Source organism: Abramis brama (assembly GCF_963993115.1).
Source record: "Abramis brama genome assembly, chromosome: 15".
NCBI lineage: Eukaryota > Metazoa > Chordata > Actinopteri > Cypriniformes > Leuciscidae > Abramis > Abramis brama.
This window is the reverse complement of record NC_139977.1, coordinates 21829609-21849189: the sequence shown is the minus strand read 5'-3', so window position 1 is coordinate 21849189 and position 19581 is coordinate 21829609. Positions and strand designations below refer to the sequence as shown.

At 38.8% G+C, this 19581-nt stretch overlaps 1 protein-coding gene across 1 annotated transcript in view; it reads right to left on the bottom strand.

Moving 5' to 3' along the window:
• nnt (nicotinamide nucleotide transhydrogenase) overlaps positions 1 to 19581 on the bottom strand; it is a 41997-nt gene that overhangs the window by 3186 nt on the left and 19230 nt on the right. Inside the window, exons 12-21 of the mRNA XM_084137177.1 lie at positions 17251 to 17361; positions 15723 to 15868; positions 13213 to 13408; positions 12542 to 12775; positions 11097 to 11257; positions 9681 to 9860; positions 8588 to 8747; positions 5722 to 5803; positions 478 to 596; positions 278 to 393 (exon numbers count right to left, since the gene is read on the bottom strand). Coding sequence (XP_083993303.1) covers positions 278 to 393; positions 478 to 596; positions 5722 to 5803; positions 8588 to 8747; positions 9681 to 9860; positions 11097 to 11257; positions 12542 to 12775; positions 13213 to 13408; positions 15723 to 15868; positions 17251 to 17361 — 1505 coding nt within the window. The remainder of the gene's footprint in view (positions 1 to 277; positions 394 to 477; positions 597 to 5721; positions 5804 to 8587; positions 8748 to 9680; positions 9861 to 11096; positions 11258 to 12541; positions 12776 to 13212; positions 13409 to 15722; positions 15869 to 17250; positions 17362 to 19581) is intronic.

Here is a 19581-nt window from a genome sequence, read left to right as displayed (position 1 = left end):
ACATTCTAAAATTCTGATTTGGTGATCAAGAAACATTTCTAATTATTATCCGTGTTGAAACCAGTTGTGCTGTTTATTCTTTGGATTCTTTGATAAATCGAAAGTTAAAAAGAACAGCATTTATTTAAAATTATTTAACAAAACTGCAAATAAATTCAATGCACCCTTGCTGGATAAAAGTATTAATTTCTTTCATCCCCAGGCTTTTTAAAGGTAGTGTATATCGTGTGAAATCAGCAAAAAATTGCCAGATTTGAACAACTAATAATATGCTCACCTGCTTGGACTTCCAGACCTCCAAAACTGGCATGCCAGCAATGATAGAGTTGGGGTCCTCCTGGGCTGCTGAGTTAACCGTGTCATTGGCTCCAATTACCAAAACCAGATCAGTTTCTGAAAAATAGATAATGAAAAGCAAGATGAATTTTACATCCCATCCAAAAAAAGGGCAAAAACCACCAAAAATGGATATTATACCAGGGAAGTCTTCATTGATTTCCTCCATCTCCAGCACAATATCATATGGCACACCAGCTTCAGCCAGCAGTACGTTCAGTTGGCCCGGCATACGACCAGCCACAGGGTGGATTCCAAACCTGAACACACAACAAACTCACGATATAGATCATGTGACCTTTTGGATCGCCTGATACACATATGGCATCCAAATTAAGCACTTTCTGGCAGTGCAGGTCAGGATGACTTTTCATACACCATGAGCAGGAGTCTTTGAACACAATTAAGTAGACGTACTTTGGGGTCAGGCTGTTTGCAAGAGGTTAACAGAGAAGGAAATAAGCAGTGGCTGATGGTATCTTTTTTTATGCCAAGTAGTAAAGTGCATGAGCTCAGGGGAAATGGCTTGAGGAAGATGAGTGGACCCTCAGGGCACGTGGGCAGCTTTACAACTTCACTGTAAAAACAGATCACAGCCAACAGGCTTAGGAGAGAGACAGGAAGTGATGTCCCTGCATTTGTTCCTGCTTTTTTAACGGATGTAAATTTGTGCTCCATTTCTATCTGATGTTTACACTGCAGTTACACATGCTTTTAAACCAAAAAGAAACCAATACTACTATTTTCATGTTTAACTTTAACATAGCCAAGTTACCTCAAAATCCTTTTTTTATATAAATAACCTTTTCACTGTTTCCAAAAGAAACAATAGGGTATTTATCCAAACAGCTTTGGACAGCACAGGTATGGTTAAGAAGTAAAAAAAAAGAAAAAGAAAAAAAAGATCAACCTCCAGACCCAAGTCTTGGGAGATTTTCGCTTTTAAATCGCTTACAGTGGCGTGGAGCAGAGCGAGCATTTTCAGTTCTTTCCTATGTAAGTTTTGCTTCACGTTCATTAATTGAAAACACAAACTCTGCTCCGCGCCAGTGGACACGCACCGCTATGAATGACTGTGTGCATTTTACATACAAACATATACACACACATACACATACATATACATACATATATATATATATATATATATATATACATATACATACATATATATATATATATATATATATATATATATATATATATATATATATATATATATATATATATATATATAAAAACATTCTATATAGAGATTGGCGTAACATCATTTAAAGGCAAGCATATTAAAATAAAATAAAAACATTTAAACCATAAAGAGAAAACTTGGAAAACAAATAATGAATTACATTTCATTAAAAACAGCCACACAGATATCATTAACATATTCAATAATTTTATAAAAAAATTAAGTAAAAAAAATAAAGTAATTGACCATTTAAAACATAAAAAGGAGGCTCGGACAATTATATTTCTAAAATAATTTCTTTGATATAAAACAACCACATGGATTCCTTTAAATAACTAAATAGTAGAATCATCACAAGGGTAACGATCGCAAGAATGAATGTGCACCTTTAACCAATTTACCTCACCAGTCACTAAAACTAGCTCACTTCACTTCTGACCTTGTTCAAATTAACATGTCTGAGTTGTTTACTTTGTAATTAGTCAATTTCCAGAGCATTCAGGCCAATTTGCACGACATATTTACACACTATTTGATCTCATATTAGTTTTATTTTACACTATTGTCAATTATTTTCTCTTCGAAATTAAGCCAGCACTACCTCATTGCAGAAAATGTTACTAAAAAGTGGTCTTGTTCAGATGAAGCTGGCTATTTTTCCAATAAGATGTGCCGTGACCACTCGCAAAACAAAGACCACATCATTCTTGCAGTTGCTTTCCATCAAATCCGACATCTGTTCATCCGTTTCCTTCAAGTAAACGCATTTATCAAATAGGAAATGAGGAAAAAAGGTTCAATAATAAACCAAACAGAAATATAATTCAGTGGACAGGCCTCAAAACTTTCGAGACATGGGGTTTGTCCGTCAGCTCTGACACTGGCTTACATAAGCTGCAGCTGCAGTGTGCGCGCAAAACAGTCTGGGCGGACCATGAGTCCAAGCTCAGCTATCCCATCCAAACCAGCCCGATTGTCCTGCTATTCCGATCACCGTTACGCAGTGTTTCACCACGCTGAACCAACACATGCTCTGAAAATATCTGCGATAGCTTGCGGCCCAAAGGAAATTTAGACTGCTGTGCTTTCCTGCCCAAACTTACGACTACTTTCAACCAAATCTTTCCAACTCTACACTGCAGCAAAAACAAATGTAATGATATTTATGGAGAGATAGACAGACACATAATGGGAATGATAAGGAGACAGTTTACACAGTGTCAGTTCTACCCAAAGTCCTCTCAACAGGGCGACACCCATAGCCAATTATCCTGAAGAAAGCGAGGGGGAGAGCGGCGGGTGCGCTACCTAATCTGTCCACTATTTGGCCACCCATCTCCACTTCTAATCAACTGCAAATGCTCTAATTGGCAGCAGCTGTTGGGCTCTCAGATCAAACAAATGAACGAAAATTACACAAGCTTCCGGTCTGCATCTCTCCTCCACAATCACACAGTGCCCGCAGCTCTAGAGAGAGAGAAAACAGGAATCTAGCATTTGTGACAATCAGTCAAGTTGAAATTGTCAATCTGTTTCATTCAGATACCACCTTGTCAGATCTAAGTATCCCATGAACTGCAAAATGGCAAGGAACAATAATCTGATGCAGAACGCAACAGTCTCCATCAACGGCAATGCACTTTTGAGCAAAACTGAACTGCTGACCACTTTGTGACCAGTACTTCATCTTTTAAGTCTACAAGATGGGTTGGCAGCACACCATGACATTCTGGTTAAAACGCGTTTGTGCGTATGAGTCCCTTCGTCAAAAAACCTTTAAGTCACAGATGATGCCATAATTGGCTCCTCTCACTGCCAAGAGTGTGGTGAAACCAGGCTAGTGCTGACAACCACTATCTAGTGGGAACAGGGCAACAAAAGCATTGACACCATCTAGTGAGAGACAAATAGAGAGAGAGCCACAGTGGTTAGCTGTAGCCATACAAAGAGTACATTCAAATCAGATGCCCATTCATAAAGTATTGGCCACATCTCTAATTTGGCCGTTTTGCTGCTTTTATGGAGAGAAGAGAGAATAGGAGAACATGGGGACAGAAAAAAAGAATGGTTTTGTGAAATGTCACAAGCCAGATTTTGAACTTGTGTTGTCCGTATGAGAACTACAGTTCAATCTGTGTTACTATATTTTATACTACGGGGCTGTTGAATGCTTGATTCTGACTGGTTTGATAAACATATCACTTCACCAAATTATTTCAGTTATTTCAAAGGTTCTTACAGCCTACAACAGCAAAAGAACCAAAACATATACATATATGAGCCAAACATGATCACCTTCCTCCACATGCTGCCAAAGCGACGCCAATTCGCCAAGGCATTGACTCCATGAAGGTGTCCTGTGGTATCTGACACCAAGACATTAGCAGCCAGTTTTGGAGGTTGTGGGGTGAAGACGCTGTGGTTCGAACTTTTTTGGTCCAGCACATCCCACAGATGCTCAATTGGATTAGTATTTCATCATCTCAAGGGATATTCCAATCCGAAGAAGGTGTGTTTGTAGATATGAAGTGAATTTTGGACTGCACTTCTGTACCTGAAGCTGAATGTCTTTCCCATGCATTGCATCAGTCATGGTCCCACAGCAGCTAAACTGTATTTTCACAGTGATTTTGCGTATTTATGAATGAACGGCTCATTTTAAAATCTTCCCGGTCTACTGACATTTGTTAAGACATCTGCTTTAAACATTACAATCCTCATGATAACTTTCGTTAACTTTACATTAAGTAAATCCACTTCAAAAGCTAATTACTCCTGGACAGCAGCGCCATAGAAAGAATCAGAACGACCGCAAAAACGGAAGTTCAAAGACAATATTCTAAAGATGGCTGCGCCCTTGTTTCTCTGGCGCATAAGGTCTATAGGTTGAGCTGGAAAGTGATTGACGGATCTGAGCGGACCGAACTAAATACTTTGATGGAATGGTATACTAACAATAGGGAATGGACAATAAACTGGGTTAAGAGAATTTACTTTAACATAAAAAAAAAATAATAATAATAAAAAAAAAAACTTACATACTTCCCCTTCAAAAAAATAAAATTTCAAAATAAATAGCAAACTTTCATTATAGTATGTGTGTGTCTTACCAGGCTCTTAAAATTGTGACTTGATGTACTACCATTGAAAACAAAAGTAAAGATAATGGATCTCTCTCCAGGTATTACAGACCAACTTGGTGGCGCTTAAGTGCGTCCGACCAAGGTTCGAATCTGGCTTGGGCCACTCCCCCATCCCACTTCCCTTTCCACCAATAATGTCCGGTCACTTCTTTACAGTCCCATCTTAGAAAAAAAAAAACTTGGTGAAACATCCTAGGGTCAGGCTCAGTCTTTCCACGCCCTGCAACCTGAGAGGCATCATCGGGACTGTGGAAAGTATTACGTAGCCCGCACCTATCGCTCTGCTCTTCACCGGCTCTTTCACAGCACTGGGAGGCCTGGGGTACACTGCGCTCTCAGATCACAGGGCATTACACATACACTGGAGAGGCAACAAAAGCCCCAGACAATAGAGCAACTGAATGACGATATTCAAAAGCACTCTTTGAAATGGAGGAGTCCGACATGCAGAGAGAAGGCTGCCGTTCAGAGGTTTACCCGACTGACCTGCAACTAGTAGTGAGCCATTTAAACACTCATCCAGCCGTACTGACAAGACTCAGACCCCCTCAGAGAGACTAAAACTCACAGAAAACACACACACAATATTTTTGTCTTGACTTTGGACTTAAAGAGACCGGGTAGAAAAACATCCGACAGAAAGAACATTAATAGAACATAAAAGAACATTAATAAATAACTATTATTATGGTTTATAATATATAATAATGGCTTTAAAATCTTTTACAGATAACGTGTGTTATGGATTATAAGTAAAACAAAGTTTTAAAATAACACTTTAAAGTTCCTCTATGAAAAAAAGCCTGGGAGAGTGAGGATTTGGACAAAGAAAGGAGAGATTCCAAATGTCATCCAAGTTCAATAATTCATAGGACATTATTTACTAATAAGGGGTGTACAGCAACTGCCACTGAGATCAATGGGAAATGTTAACGGATAGCTTTCTCCTGGTATCACAGATCTCGTGGTGCACACATGGCTTAATCATGGTGTCAAATCACAGTTAAACAGTAAAGATTTGAAAACGACTGAAGATGCCTGAATGTTTCTTACCTGACTTTCTTGCCCTGCTCAGACAGTGACTTGACAAGATCAGCAATAGGATACTGAGCTTTCGCTGCACACAGACCGTAACCTGAAGTAAAAGACACACCAATTAAATAAGGAACACACCTAAACATGCATGCATACATAGAAAAAAAGAAAAAAAACAGCCGCTACTATTATTTGAAGGTAGGAAACTCCCACTGGAAAACTAATGAACTCTGCATGATCCCTACAAATCATTTTTATACTTTTAGTAATCATACCTCATCTTTCACAATATGTCATGTGAATTGATTTTGGCCTAATAAATAATCCCAATTTATAAACAAAAGGACAAATCTGTTTTGAAAGTAAAGCAAGCAAGGGACCTGCTCCATTCAAAGATAAAGTAATTAAAACTTGGATGACCTGCAGGATTATAAACAAACAGAAAAGAGAAAATTGCTTCATGTTGAAATGCATCTTTGATGAATCTACAGCACCAGAATTCATAATAATATTTCACAAGTGTTTATTTGTACACCTTAAGTGCACTTTGAAAGCAACACAGAATAAGTTGAACTGGGATCAGAAAGAGTAATGTGCACTATGCAACAATTTAAAAAAGACTAATCAATCTTTCATCAATAAACAATTTAGCACCACGTCGAGGAAAACGAATATAAATTCCACACGTCAGTCAGTTTTAAGCCTTCTGATAGGCTTGTTACAACAACCTTCAAATCCTCCCATTTAAACAAGCATGTCACAGTGCATGTTGACTAACCCTCCTCACTCCTAATGATTTTTTGCAGCTTTTTTTTATTATTTTTAAATGAAAGACATTTCACCCTGGGAAAACAGCCATGGTTGGCAAACTTCAAGCTTAAACAGAAAAGTCTTAAATGTTTTCACAGCTGTCAATCATCAAAAGTGATTATGACTACTTAAATTATACAAAAATGTGGAAATGGAAACAAGGCCATTGCTTACTCAGTGTAAGGACTGAGCAGTGAAGGAAACCCCACTCAAAATATACCAAAAAAAGACAACGCAATGACGGCTGATGGATGGATTTAGCGGTCAATGAGGGGAGAAAACTTAAGTGGGTTCAATTATATGTTATTTAGCAACCCAGGGCTCAATAATAAGGATGGTCTGATCGGCCAGGGCCAGTGTAAGAGTGTAGTGTAGCAGCTACCATATTTAATCATTTGGGAAGGGCTACACAATACTGGAAAAACCTGACATTGCGATATTTAATTTTTCTGTGATATGTAAACCATTTTACCAGATGACTTGAATAGCTCTATTTGGAAAGAATTAATCATTCAAGGATGATTGGGGTGATTATGCTGGTTTTTAAAGCTACAAAAATTATTTTGTGTTTGTATTTTGTTGTTTGATTAACATTAAATGACAGACGGCAGCAGGAATATATTAGGCTGCTCACGGATCCAATATAATGATAACCATCCATTTTCTCCCTCTATTTATGTTCACGTAAGCCATAAGCGACTGTTTACGAGGATACTCACAGAAACGGGCATTTTGACATAATTTTGCGTGCATGTGTCCATTCAAGCTCAAATAGACGCGGAAGAGAACGGAATTTGGTGTTCCCTTGCTGTCCGTGATGCTTTGTGTACGTGCGTCTTCTTGCTCTCAAGTAGTTTAAAATTGCTTGACACGACCTAAAACACATGCAAGTGATAAACTTTTGCTCTGCGATGGTTAAACTATACAATTAATCTAAGAATGCGTTTCAAACCGTGGTGCCAGGTCCGTACAGATCAAACGATCCCTATACTTGACATCCTACATACTGCGAGATGACTATCGTGGATGTGCACATCGCGATATCGATATCTCGTGAGGCCCTAATTGGGATCCTTACATTTTTTTCTAATTCCAGGGTTTTAAAAGTCAAGTTAACATTATCTAGCCAACCAGAATCACTTTTAATGGTCTTCACGGTGGCTAGGTCAGTGTTGTCCATGAGCACAGGGCTTTCTCAGACATCTTGGCAGTGACTTAACAGGCAATGGTCAAGAGGGGAAAATTTGGATGCCTCAGAGCCCATTGGACGGCCATTTGTTTTAAATAAAAGGGTCCGTCTCTGTTGTGCTTGGCCCTGCAGTCTTGTTTACTCTGGACTGCACTGTTTATTATCATTTCTCCTTTTCTTTCGGTTCATATTCCCACATCTAATCGCTCCTCTTTTCCACTGTCCTGTCGCCTCCAAGGTCTTGATGTTCTCGACCTGCTGTCAGACCATAAAACGTGACTATAAAACAGTCTGTTGCGAAGAACAAAGCAGCGTGAGAGTCGCTGCCATTGCTGGAGGCGATTACGGAGGCCCCTGCTAAGGAACCAGTCACAGAAAAATATTCACTTCAGATATACGAGTCCAACTAAATTATTTGCCAACTGAACTTGTATCAAAGGAAAACACAGTTAAAGTTCATCTGACACATCTTGCTTGATCAGGCATCTCTAGCTGGGCAAAAGAAACGTGCCATAAGAGATAAACCTGACATCACCCACCACAGCTCAGCTCACACGAACAATGCCACAGGAGGCCAACCGCGCCGTTCCACAACACACACCAGAGAGTCGAACCCAAATAGAAAGATAAAAACTGGCCCCCAAAAAAACATGTATGAATTCAAGACCACCTCAAAACAAGTCCCAGCATGCCTCAGGGCACTCTCTAGGGGGGTTATCCCGCACAGGAGGGGTCAGAAAATTACCAGTGATGTAATGGAGGTGAACCAAGGTTGCTTTAACAGACATAACATAAAGGATCGTTTGAAGTCATTGACAGGACACTCCAGATCTAGTTTAAACCAAGGAGTTTCAGATGTGCAAGGCAACAAAGGGCCTCCATTACCTGGAACAATGATGATATTATTAGCCTCCTTGATCATCTCCACCGTCTGATCCACGTTGACCTCCGTGTGGGTACCGATGATCTCCATGGGCTTGCCCGTGCCAGTGGATGAGGTGCCGTAACCACCCAGAATAACGTTTGCCAGGGAGCGGTTCATGGCCTAGCAAGGAAAACACACCCAGAGATTGCAGAGTATTAAGTCCGCTTCTCAGCGAAAAAAAAGAAGAAAGATTGTGTCAAGAAAATGTGTGTCCATATGACATTTAGACATTATTAACAGGATATTAAGCAAAATACAAAATATGATATTTTAAAGAATGTTGGTAGTCAATGTTGACGGTAGCCATTGACTTCCATAGTAGTAAAAAAACAAAACACTATGAAGTCAATGGCTACCATCAACTGTCTGGTTACCAACATCCTTTAAAATATCTTCTCTTGTGTTCAACAGAAGAAAGAAACTCACACAGGTTTAGAACAACTTAAGGGGGAGTAAATGACAAAACTTTTATTTTTGGGTGAACTATCCCTTTAAGCAAGGATGCATTAAATTGATCAAAAGTGACAGCAAATGCATTTATATTGTTACTAAAGTTATTTATATTAAATAAACACTTTTTCAGGATTCTTTTGAATAGAATGTAAAAAAAAAAGAAAAAAAAAAGAAGGGAATATCAGTTTCCACATTTCCAAATGTAAGCATTTAACTGTTTTCAACAAACAGTAAAAATAATACATGTTACTTGAGCACAAAATCATCATATTAGAATGATTTCTGAAGGATCATGTGACACTGAAGAAATTAAGTATATATATATATATATATATATATATATATATATATATATATATATATATATATATATATATTTACATTTAAAATAATACATAACTGTAATAGATCTATACATATTTAAACATTTATATACAAATATTTTGTATTTTAAATACTTTGTGGCAATGTTTTCTCCAGTCCACAAGCTCTGTCACTTTCCACGAATAACAACAACCACAATGTCCATTCTGACAATCACATTAAGCCACAAACTACTTCATTAAAGAGGTGTGAACAAAATCAGTGAACTGAACTTACCACACACATGATGTAGGACAGGATGGCTCCAGAAGAGCCAATGAGGGCACCCACAATGGTCAGCAAGTTGTTGTTGAGCAGGAATCCTTCAGCGCACAGGGCCCAGCCAGAATAGCTGTTTAGCACAGTGATCACCACGGGCATGTCGGCCCCTCCGATGGCGGCTGTCAGGGTCAGGCCCTACAAGAACAAGAAAAGAGGGGTCAGGGAGAGGAAAAAGGGTGGAGATCAAAGGTTACGGTGATGACAAGTGAGCAAAGCACAACAGTAACTCGATTCCATCGTTTAAAACAAAAAGGAAGTCCACCAAAAGAAAAACCACAAGCCCGAGGTATGAGCATTGTACACGCGGTTCGTTTCTATAAACCAAGTCTGTTCATTTACACACTGGGTGATGATGCAAATAGGAAATGCGATATAGATCACACCAGAGAAACATATTTCACACAGATTTGGTTGCAATGGGCTTCAATTAAGGCATGAGGTGTTTGTCAAAACACAGTATTAATTTCTCTCGTCTATGATATCGACCTGTATTATCAAACAATGTACTTTCCTCAGGGAACAGGCTTGAACAAAGCCAGCTACCACACATCATGTAAAAAATATATTCAAACAAGCAAAAAGATGGAGACCTAAAGAATGACGCTGTAAAAAGAGCCAGACACCATAATGCAGGTGATTGATTCTCTTTACAGAGGTAAAAGGAACTGTATAAAAATGTCAGCTTCCTAATTATTGACAAATGATGAAAGCCTCACGATAATTAATTGTAGCTGTCATAATATGGTGGTGTGCTCTTATGGATTATATAAAACAAATAAAACTAAAGCCAAAGGGAGATGGGTTTCATGAGCTGAGAGGTTTACGTATGGCCCACCGTTCTGAAGCGCTGAACATAAGTTGTATATAGTGTACTCACTCAAAATCTTAATCTCTACATCCTCATATCATGACTAACCAAATGAGCAATTTTATAAATGACTGTCCCTACTTAAGCCAGCAGAAGGCCAATATATTGGCCAAAACAGATCAGGTTATATTTGGGCATTTTAACAGACTGATTTTCAGAATTCCCCCTTGTGTCTTCCAAAACCGACCGAAGTCTTGTCAATGGACAGAGCATATTTTCTGTTGTTTAGTGAATTTAGAGTAAATACTGTTAATTACGCACTAAATTTTGTGTACATTTTACTGGATACCATTAAATAAAAGAATAAAGAAATAAATGACATACATATACATACTGTATACATATACATACATACATACATATACAAAAATAAAACAAAAACCAAACATCCACATCTGAACTGCCTAGCAACACTCAAGAAATTATATTATATTTTTTTATAAAAGACAATTGTATAAAAGACAACCTGGCAAAAAGATTTTAGAAAGCTGTGAATCCCTTACCATGACGGCAGAGAGTGCAGACACGGAGCCCAGGCAGGTCAGGCCAGTGGTGTAGCTGGGATCAAGCATGTAGGGGATCATGCCGCCCACACTGGCAGCCATGAGGGTGGCGTTCAGCGCATGACGACCAGGAAGCATAAGGGGAGCGGAGTTCAGAAGACCTGCACGAGGAGGAAGTGAAGTGAGAAGAGCAAAACAATTTGAGTCTCAGCAAAAAGTGGGTTAGACGATGGACTTGATGTGCTGTTTGGGAATGTGATGCTTGTTGAGTTGAGCTTTAAACAAAGGTACACAACTGCATGTCATGTTGTTAAGTGCACTTTAAGCATCTGCTAGCGCTCTGTAAACTATAATAATATGTGCGAGACATATCATCAGTGCAAGATTAAGTATGTGAATGCAGGAAAAACTCAGTAGGAGCCGAATAAATTACACTTACCGAATCAGTTACACACGTAACAAGTTAGCAATACAATTGGATTGGGCGATTATGTACAGCATTCTACCCCCCTTTTACACTGAAAGAAAAACTCACAAGGATAAAAATGAGACTTCTAATCGATTTTATCAGTGCAAGCCTGTAGGCTTCAGAGTGGTGGAGGAATGGGAAAGCTCCTGAATATAATGCGTCCCAGCTTTGAGGGACAAGTGGAAAATGACTGGGGGGGCGGAGGGACTAATTAGTGCCAAATTTTGAGAGGTTCCGCCTGGCCAAGCTTTAAACATGAGGCATGTGTGTTGCACCGGTGGGATGGTGAGTTAACAAACAAAGCCGCACCAGACAATAAGGACTTGGACCCATGACAGCACGATTAATAAAAATAAAATGGAATTTCTATATAGTTTAGGGCGATAATCAAATCACAAAGGCTCTGATTTAATTAAGCAGCATGTTAAAGAGTAAAGCGTGGCACGGTAAATGCGAGCAGCTTATGATTCGGTGTTTTCATTGTCTTGGTTCGTAGTAAATGATGCTTGAAGAGTTTGAGTCACTTATAATGTGCATTTGGGAAGGTACTTGTAATGAGAACCGCTTATAAACAATGTTTACTAAATTTATTTATTTTTTTACTTTTTTTTCTCTTTATTAAAAAATGAATAAATAAATAATAATAATAATTATTATTATTATTATTAAAATTATAAATAAAATATTGGGGGGGACAGAACAGAAACGGGTCACCCACAAATGAAAAATCGGTCATCATTTACTCCCCCTTATGTCGTTCCAAACCTGAATGACTTTCTTTGAAAATTTCTGTGTGTTTGTTTTGGACCCCACTGATTCTCATTGTATGGATAAAAACTGTTCTTCAAAATCTTTTTCCACAGAAGAAAGTCATTCAGGTTTTGAAGGACATGAGGGCATCTGAATTATGACAAAATTGGTCACTTTTGGGTGAACTATCCCTTTAAGTTATATTATCTAACCAAACAAGCAGGACCTTGAAGTTTGCCGTAAGCCACCAGAGATCCACTGAAGGTGACTCCTCCAATGTAGGTCCCCAGGTAGGCCACAATCTTGGTGAGGTTGGCTGCAGGGTCAGTTGCGAAGTGGGGGTACTCCACCATGTACTCGGCCACGCAGGTGAGCACGGCTGCCAGACCCACCAGACTGTGGAAAGCGGCCACGAGCTGCGGCAGGTCCGAGATCTGGATCTTCTTAGCGATGGTCAAACCTGTAAAGGTGGAGCAAACAAGAAAAGGGAATTCAGGCCTGCTGGTACGCGGGTCACATCCGAAGAAGTGGTGTGTGTGTTGATGTGAATCTGGAGTGCAGGTTGGGGGAAGGGTGTGTAGAGGGCATGTTTTGGGCGGGCTGAGACCTCAGGAAGGAAGCATCTGGAATCAAGCAGACTTCTGGTTTGAGCTGGGGCTGGTCGGGACGGTTTAAACTACGTTCCAGCAGGTTTCCAGGAATAATTAGCAATTTAGATTAGACATGACTGGCTACAAAGAATGATACCGTGCTGTGTGACTCACATGACCTGATGACCATTACCTGGGGTTGCGGGGAAAAATCACAAGGCCACTTCCAATTTACTTACACACACTAGGTTCAAAGGCTGCTGACTAAAGAAGAAATGCACAGACACGAGCACACACACATACTCACCAGCAGTGCCACCCACCGCCATGGCCGCACTCATTTGAGCCATGAGCTCAGGGGAAGGTTTCAACGCTCCGAAAGTAGCAGCAATGCCACCGGCCACTCCGATCATGCCCAGGGCGTTACCGAGACGGGCTGTGGATTGTTTAGACAGACCCGCCAGAGCCCCCACGCAGCACAAGCCGGAGCCCAAGTACATCATCTGCACACAAGAAGGTTCACAGGAAGTGAGGATTCATATCCTCCAGAATCCATTTCTCTTTTGCATTACTACAACACATGACTAGATTTTCACTATATTAAGTTGTTTTATGTGGTGGCCAGGAAGTTGCTATTGTGTTCTGAGCAGAAATTTAGCATGTTGTTTAGCATATTTCTATTTAGCTTTATTCAACTTTTTTTTAAGTTAGTTGCCAAAACAACATTTCTAAAGCTTTTAAAATTTAATTTAAGTTTTCATCTAATATTTACATTATGTAATTTATATGTTATTTCAATTGAAATAATTTTTAATAGTTTGAACGTTTTATGCAACTTTGATAAGATGGTCACTAGATTGTGTACCCTTCCTTCAACCATTGTTATTTTAGTACTATTTATATACTATTACAGTATTTATAAATATACTGAATTAGATTTCATTTTTATAGTATCAAATTTTCGTTTAAGTTTTAGCAATTTTCTTATGTGCTTTTGTCATCTTTTTAAAATTTTCATTTTATTTCAGTTTTACTTTTTAGTACTTAAAGCAACACTATGGAACTTTTCCTCTGTGGTCCCCCTACAGGTTGGAAGCGGAATTGTCCATTAACGCTGTCATAAATCATTTAGCCCAGGGGTCCCCAACCATTTGGTACCGGGCCGCACAGAAATAATAAATAACTTACCGTATTTTCCGAACTATAAGTCGCATCAGTCAAAAAATGCGCCATGAAGAAGAAAAAACATATAGCCTAAGTCGCACTGGACTATAAGTCGCATTTATTTAGAAATTTATTTCACAAAAAAAAAAACAATGTTACAGACGGGACAGTTCTCCGTTACTGACGTGAGCGCTCTGAAAGCGGCACTGAAAGACTGCTTTAAAACTTTCACAGAGACCTCAAACAGAAAGCACAAAGCCTGTCTTTAAACTTAATTTCGTTTTGTATTAACTGTATCTTAATTTTAATCAATGTTTCATCAACCAATTGTCTGGATTTAATAAATAAGAAGTAAATATATTAAAAAATAGATAAATCACGACACGGAGGCGCCGGCGCGTGAGCTGGAGCTGGTCTCATAAATTAAGCTTGAAATGTCTACTTTTCAGCTTTTAAACAGAACAATTCAAAACAAAAGAAAACAGACTGCTCTCTGCTTATGTAATCCGTGTGAAGTGTGCATTTCTCTCTGGCGCGTTCACTACATGTGAAGATCGCGAGTCAGCATCGTCAACTTCATCTTTCCAGCCGACACTGACATAACAAAAACTATTAAAAATTAAAAAAATTTAATTAAAATGTCTCCTGCTATATTTTACATATTCATAATCATTAATTTTGCCAGTTCGTTGTGACAGCTTTTAGGTGCTTTATTGGCAGCGTCACCCTTACATGTTACATGAACGCATCAGCACCGAAAACATGGAGATTTTTTTCTTTTGGGGGCATTTTGTTTGTGTTCAGGCTTTCTCAGTTGTCTTTAGGCGTGATGTTACGAGGACGCTGCTAATAAAGTTGCGAGTAGGCCTACACATTGGATTCACGTTTATTATTATATTTAAAAAATACCCCAGTTTTTATGCCGGTCGTATAATTTTATTTTGTTGTAGTTATCCGCCACACCTTAAAGGCTGGTCCGTGAAAGCATTGTCTGATATTAAACCGGTCCGTGGCGCAAAAAAGGTTGGGGACCGCTGATTTAGCCTACCACAGCCTACGATATCGCACACATGCCCACTGTTTATCCAGCACCGGCTTTGGAATAAACGATGTCCACAGACAAGGTAAAGTATGATATATTGCAACATCAGAAACGAAGAAAAACAAAATAATGACTATTGTAACGCTTGCCGTAAAGCAAGTAAAATTTGTAGTTTTCTCATGTCTCATTAGAACTACAGAAACGCGACCCGATCTGGCAATCTTACATAGTGTGGTTATAGCAGATAAAGGACCGCAAAGCGGAGGCATAAGTGCCTTTCACCCTGTTATGACTTGATGAACCACTGAAACAATTTTGGAAATATTATTTTAAGGTAAAAAATGTTACATAGTGTTGCTTTGAACAAAAATCAGATATGTTGCCAACTAACTAGAATGTGTTTAAGTTGAAGTTTTTCCATCATTTTACTTTAACTTTTTCAATTGACAAATTATGTATAATAATTTCAGTTTTAGTTAACAATGCCTTCAACACAGACGTTTTCATTTTTTATCATCTGCCATGTTGAAAAGTGTAAGTTTGAACCCAAGTAACTCAACTGAAACTCTTCAAATCATGCAGCTTGTTAACTTTAAACAATACAGTCTTACCTGTTCAACATTGTAGCCACTTTGAAGAGCCACCCCATAACCTCCAACAAAAAAACCAGCAGGAAGAAGATACAAGTAGTTGTACTCTGGGGGATCAGTGGGCCGCTTGAACATGTCCAACATCCTCTGAGTAACCAAGAAACCACCTGATCAAACAAACAGATAGTAAGAACACAGTATATACACTGTACACAATCTTGAGTTGACTTCATCCTAAGCATGCATATTTATTTTTGTATTAATGATATAATACATTATATTTAATACATCAAATTATATTATACCATTATATAAATTTAAATAATATAAAATTTCACATAAAAAAAAAAGTTCTAATTGAGTTGCAGAAGGATGCCACGAAGACTGACGGCAGTCACTCATCTGCTGCTCATTAGTGAAGTATTTTTAAACTGCCATGTGATTGCATTTACATTCATTTTCCTGGCTTACGCTGCCCTAGCAAAGCAACTTACTAGGACGATTACCAAACCAAAGCTTTTCATTTTAAACTCAGACGGATATCCAGTTTCACTCAAACCTTAGTGACCCGTTCCTCTGAGGATCCCGGTAAAATATTTAAAAAGTAAATGCACTCAGACGGTTGAACACAATGTATATACAGCATTAGAAAGAACGTTCCGTTTTCCCACAATTAAATGTGAAGGATATCCAGACATTACAGTCGGGGCCAAAGAATAAAATATGTTTTCATTCCTGTCATTAATGGAGCAGGTTCACCATAAATTCCTTGTCTTTTATTGAAATTAAATTGGAAAGGGCAATTGTTATTTTTTCCCTGCATGCACTTGTAACAATAAAAATGGTCGAAAAAACTAAGGGATAGGAAAAAGTGACCAGAATGTCCATATTTCTAACTTCCAAAGGTTTATGGTTAATGGGACTGCGGGACGAAACATGTATGAGGAATGGAAATAACAAAAAAACATCTTTCAACTGAAATTAAACACCTGCTTTCTGAGAAGATAAATATATAAATTCAGACACTTTATGTGCTGGAACACATATCAAAAGTTGTTATTGTAGCATGATGAAAAATGTCTGTAAAAGCCTAGTAGCATGCCATTAAATCACTAACACATCCTCTGACCTGGACTGGCGCCTTGGCCCACCATACCAAGACTCAGGATGAAGGGGTCACTGGATTCAGGATGGCATTTTGGCCACCTGCCCACTTCAAGACATTTTTTCCTTCTCCTCCTTAATGGCACTATTGGTTGCTTTTGAGCAGAGCCTGATTTATGACATGGCCGAGGCTCTTTGAAGCAAAACTGCCGCGCTGACATTTCCTGTTTCAGGTGTGAGGTTTGACGAACTAAACTATTCCACCTGGAAGGAATGGAATACGGCACTCTTCTCACGAACACAAGATGCAGGGCAGCCAGAGGGCAGCAGGCGGCCCGAGCGGAGAGCCCTCACCTGCTCGCATCTGTAATCTTACTCGACTTTCAGCCTCTGACATTTTAGCGATGTGTTGGTAGGTATGGTATCGTGTGTTCAGTGCACTCACCAGCGATGTTGACAGAGGAGATGAAAGCAGCCAGTACGGCCAGGGAATCGGCCGTGCTGCCAGGGAGATATCCACCACCCATGAGGGAGAGGCCACCAACAGCAGTCAAACCTAAAAACACAGCATCCATGTTATTTTTTGCAAACAAACAATTAAAAAAATTATTTAAACTGGAATAAATTGAATATTTTACTTAAAAATAAAACAAATATTTTAAAATAACATTTTCTTGAAGAAAAGCTTAATGTATTTTTTTTTTAAATAAATACACAAGTATTTAAATTAGTTAATTATATTTTAAATATTTTTTTATTTTTAAATAAAAAATAATAGAATAAAAAGATATCTTATTGAGTGCTGCTATTACACTAATTAACTATTAGCGACATGTTGTATGCAACACTAATTTCACTCATTGTGAAAGGCTAAAATAAATAATAAAACAAATGGATTAAATAAGTAATAAACAAAAAACAATTAATTTCTTTGGGCGCTGATAATAGCTACTACACTACAAAGAAATTAGTGACATGTTGATTGCAAAAATTAGCATTCCATCAGAATACGTCACTAATATTAAATGGCTATGAGGCAATTGAGAGATCTTTGAAGGCACCTATGCCGACTAATTATTGACAATTTGCCAGACTTAATGGAATTTTCTATGGTTTCCAGATTTGCTTCTAAATTGTGACTAGTTCAAGTGAGAAAAACAAGACAACTGTCCCAGCCATTTCCCCCCTCCACTAGAAGTCTTACATCATACGCCTGACACAGGCACAACACTCAAAACAAGCCGTTTGTAACTCATTTTGACCGGGAATTAACGAGGACAACACTGGCATCCCAGAAGGAAATCTGATAACCATCACCTCTTTAATCGTTTTCAAATGCTTCCACAGCATCAAATCGACTGACCAAACCTGAGGTGGCCCTGTTGGTTAGCGGTATCTCAAGTCAATGAAGTGTGTAACTGTTGGTAAGCATTTCCTCTCACTTTGTAATTCTGAAGTAACAATTGATCACAGACCAGCTTGCAGGCCAAGAGCACGATACCACAACACTGCAGGAAACGCAACAGACAATTTGTAAACCTAGACAGGCACGAACCGCCACACACGCACCCAGATATTCAGAGGTCTGGATATCTGTAAAATAAAACTCTTGGATGAAAATGAAAGATGTCAGAGCCAGCTTGAAAATCCACAAAAGGATTGCTCTTGTTCTGATGGCTGGATAATATTTCCGACTTTCTGTGATCACGGAGGATAAAGCGATGAGGTATTTGGAAAGAAGGGTTGTTTTAGGCAAATGACACATCCATTAGGTCACATCAGCAAAATGGACCCAAAACCAATATCTAGTTGACTACATTTGTCCGTAAAGATTCCTTGGATCAGGTGATGTTCAAACAGTCATATCAAGAGATGTGGAGTCATTCTGATTCACCAGTTTCAGGTAGATTAAAGAACGAGAGAGGAACTTTACTCCACCGGGAGCAAAAGAGTAACTTTATGCTTCTGGAAAAGTTCTCCCACACTTTCAATGAGAATGAGAAATTCCACATTAGTGGCTTAACGTCTCTGTCACTTTTGTGAAAGCTTCATTACTTTTGGCACTGAAATAAGCAAATTCCAACTCGCTCACGTTTCCAGACCTGTGAAAGACAGTCCAATAAGTGTCAAATATGTACCACCTAATACGCAAATGAGACAAAGAAAAGCAAGAGACTGTCTCTACAAGACTAATAAACTAATTCACAGGAAGTGTGGAGCAGGTCGAGGGAAACTAATTGCTTCAGATGATTCCCCACACTCTCGATGTGAAGTTTATAGCTTTCTTGACATAAAGGACTCTTTAATGCAGACCACCAAGGACTTGTTAAAAACAATGAAACGTTTCCTGGTTTCTCAGCCTGCTGAGAGAAATGAATAAAAGCTTAACGAAGCACAGAAGTATCCTTGATCTGCCTGGCTGATGATTACGTCTAGACTAATGAAGAGCCGAATTCGCCGCCTAATGGGGTGGGCTATGCCGGTCCATGACAGACACTAATTCAAGGGTGAAAAAAAAAAAATTAGGTGACATTCTGCCTATTAAAGTAGGTAATTCACACCCACTTGAGAGCCCCCGTAGCTAAAGGGCAAACTCAGATGAGGAAAATGGAACGCTTTGATGACCTGTGCATGAGAGAAATTTCAAATTTTAACTTGCCTCAGATCCATTTTCACAACCAGCTTTATATTTACAGGGCTTGACATTCACTTTTTTGCTCGCCAGCCACTGCGGATAGTAGTTTTCCAAAGTTACTAGCCACTCAGCATTTTCACT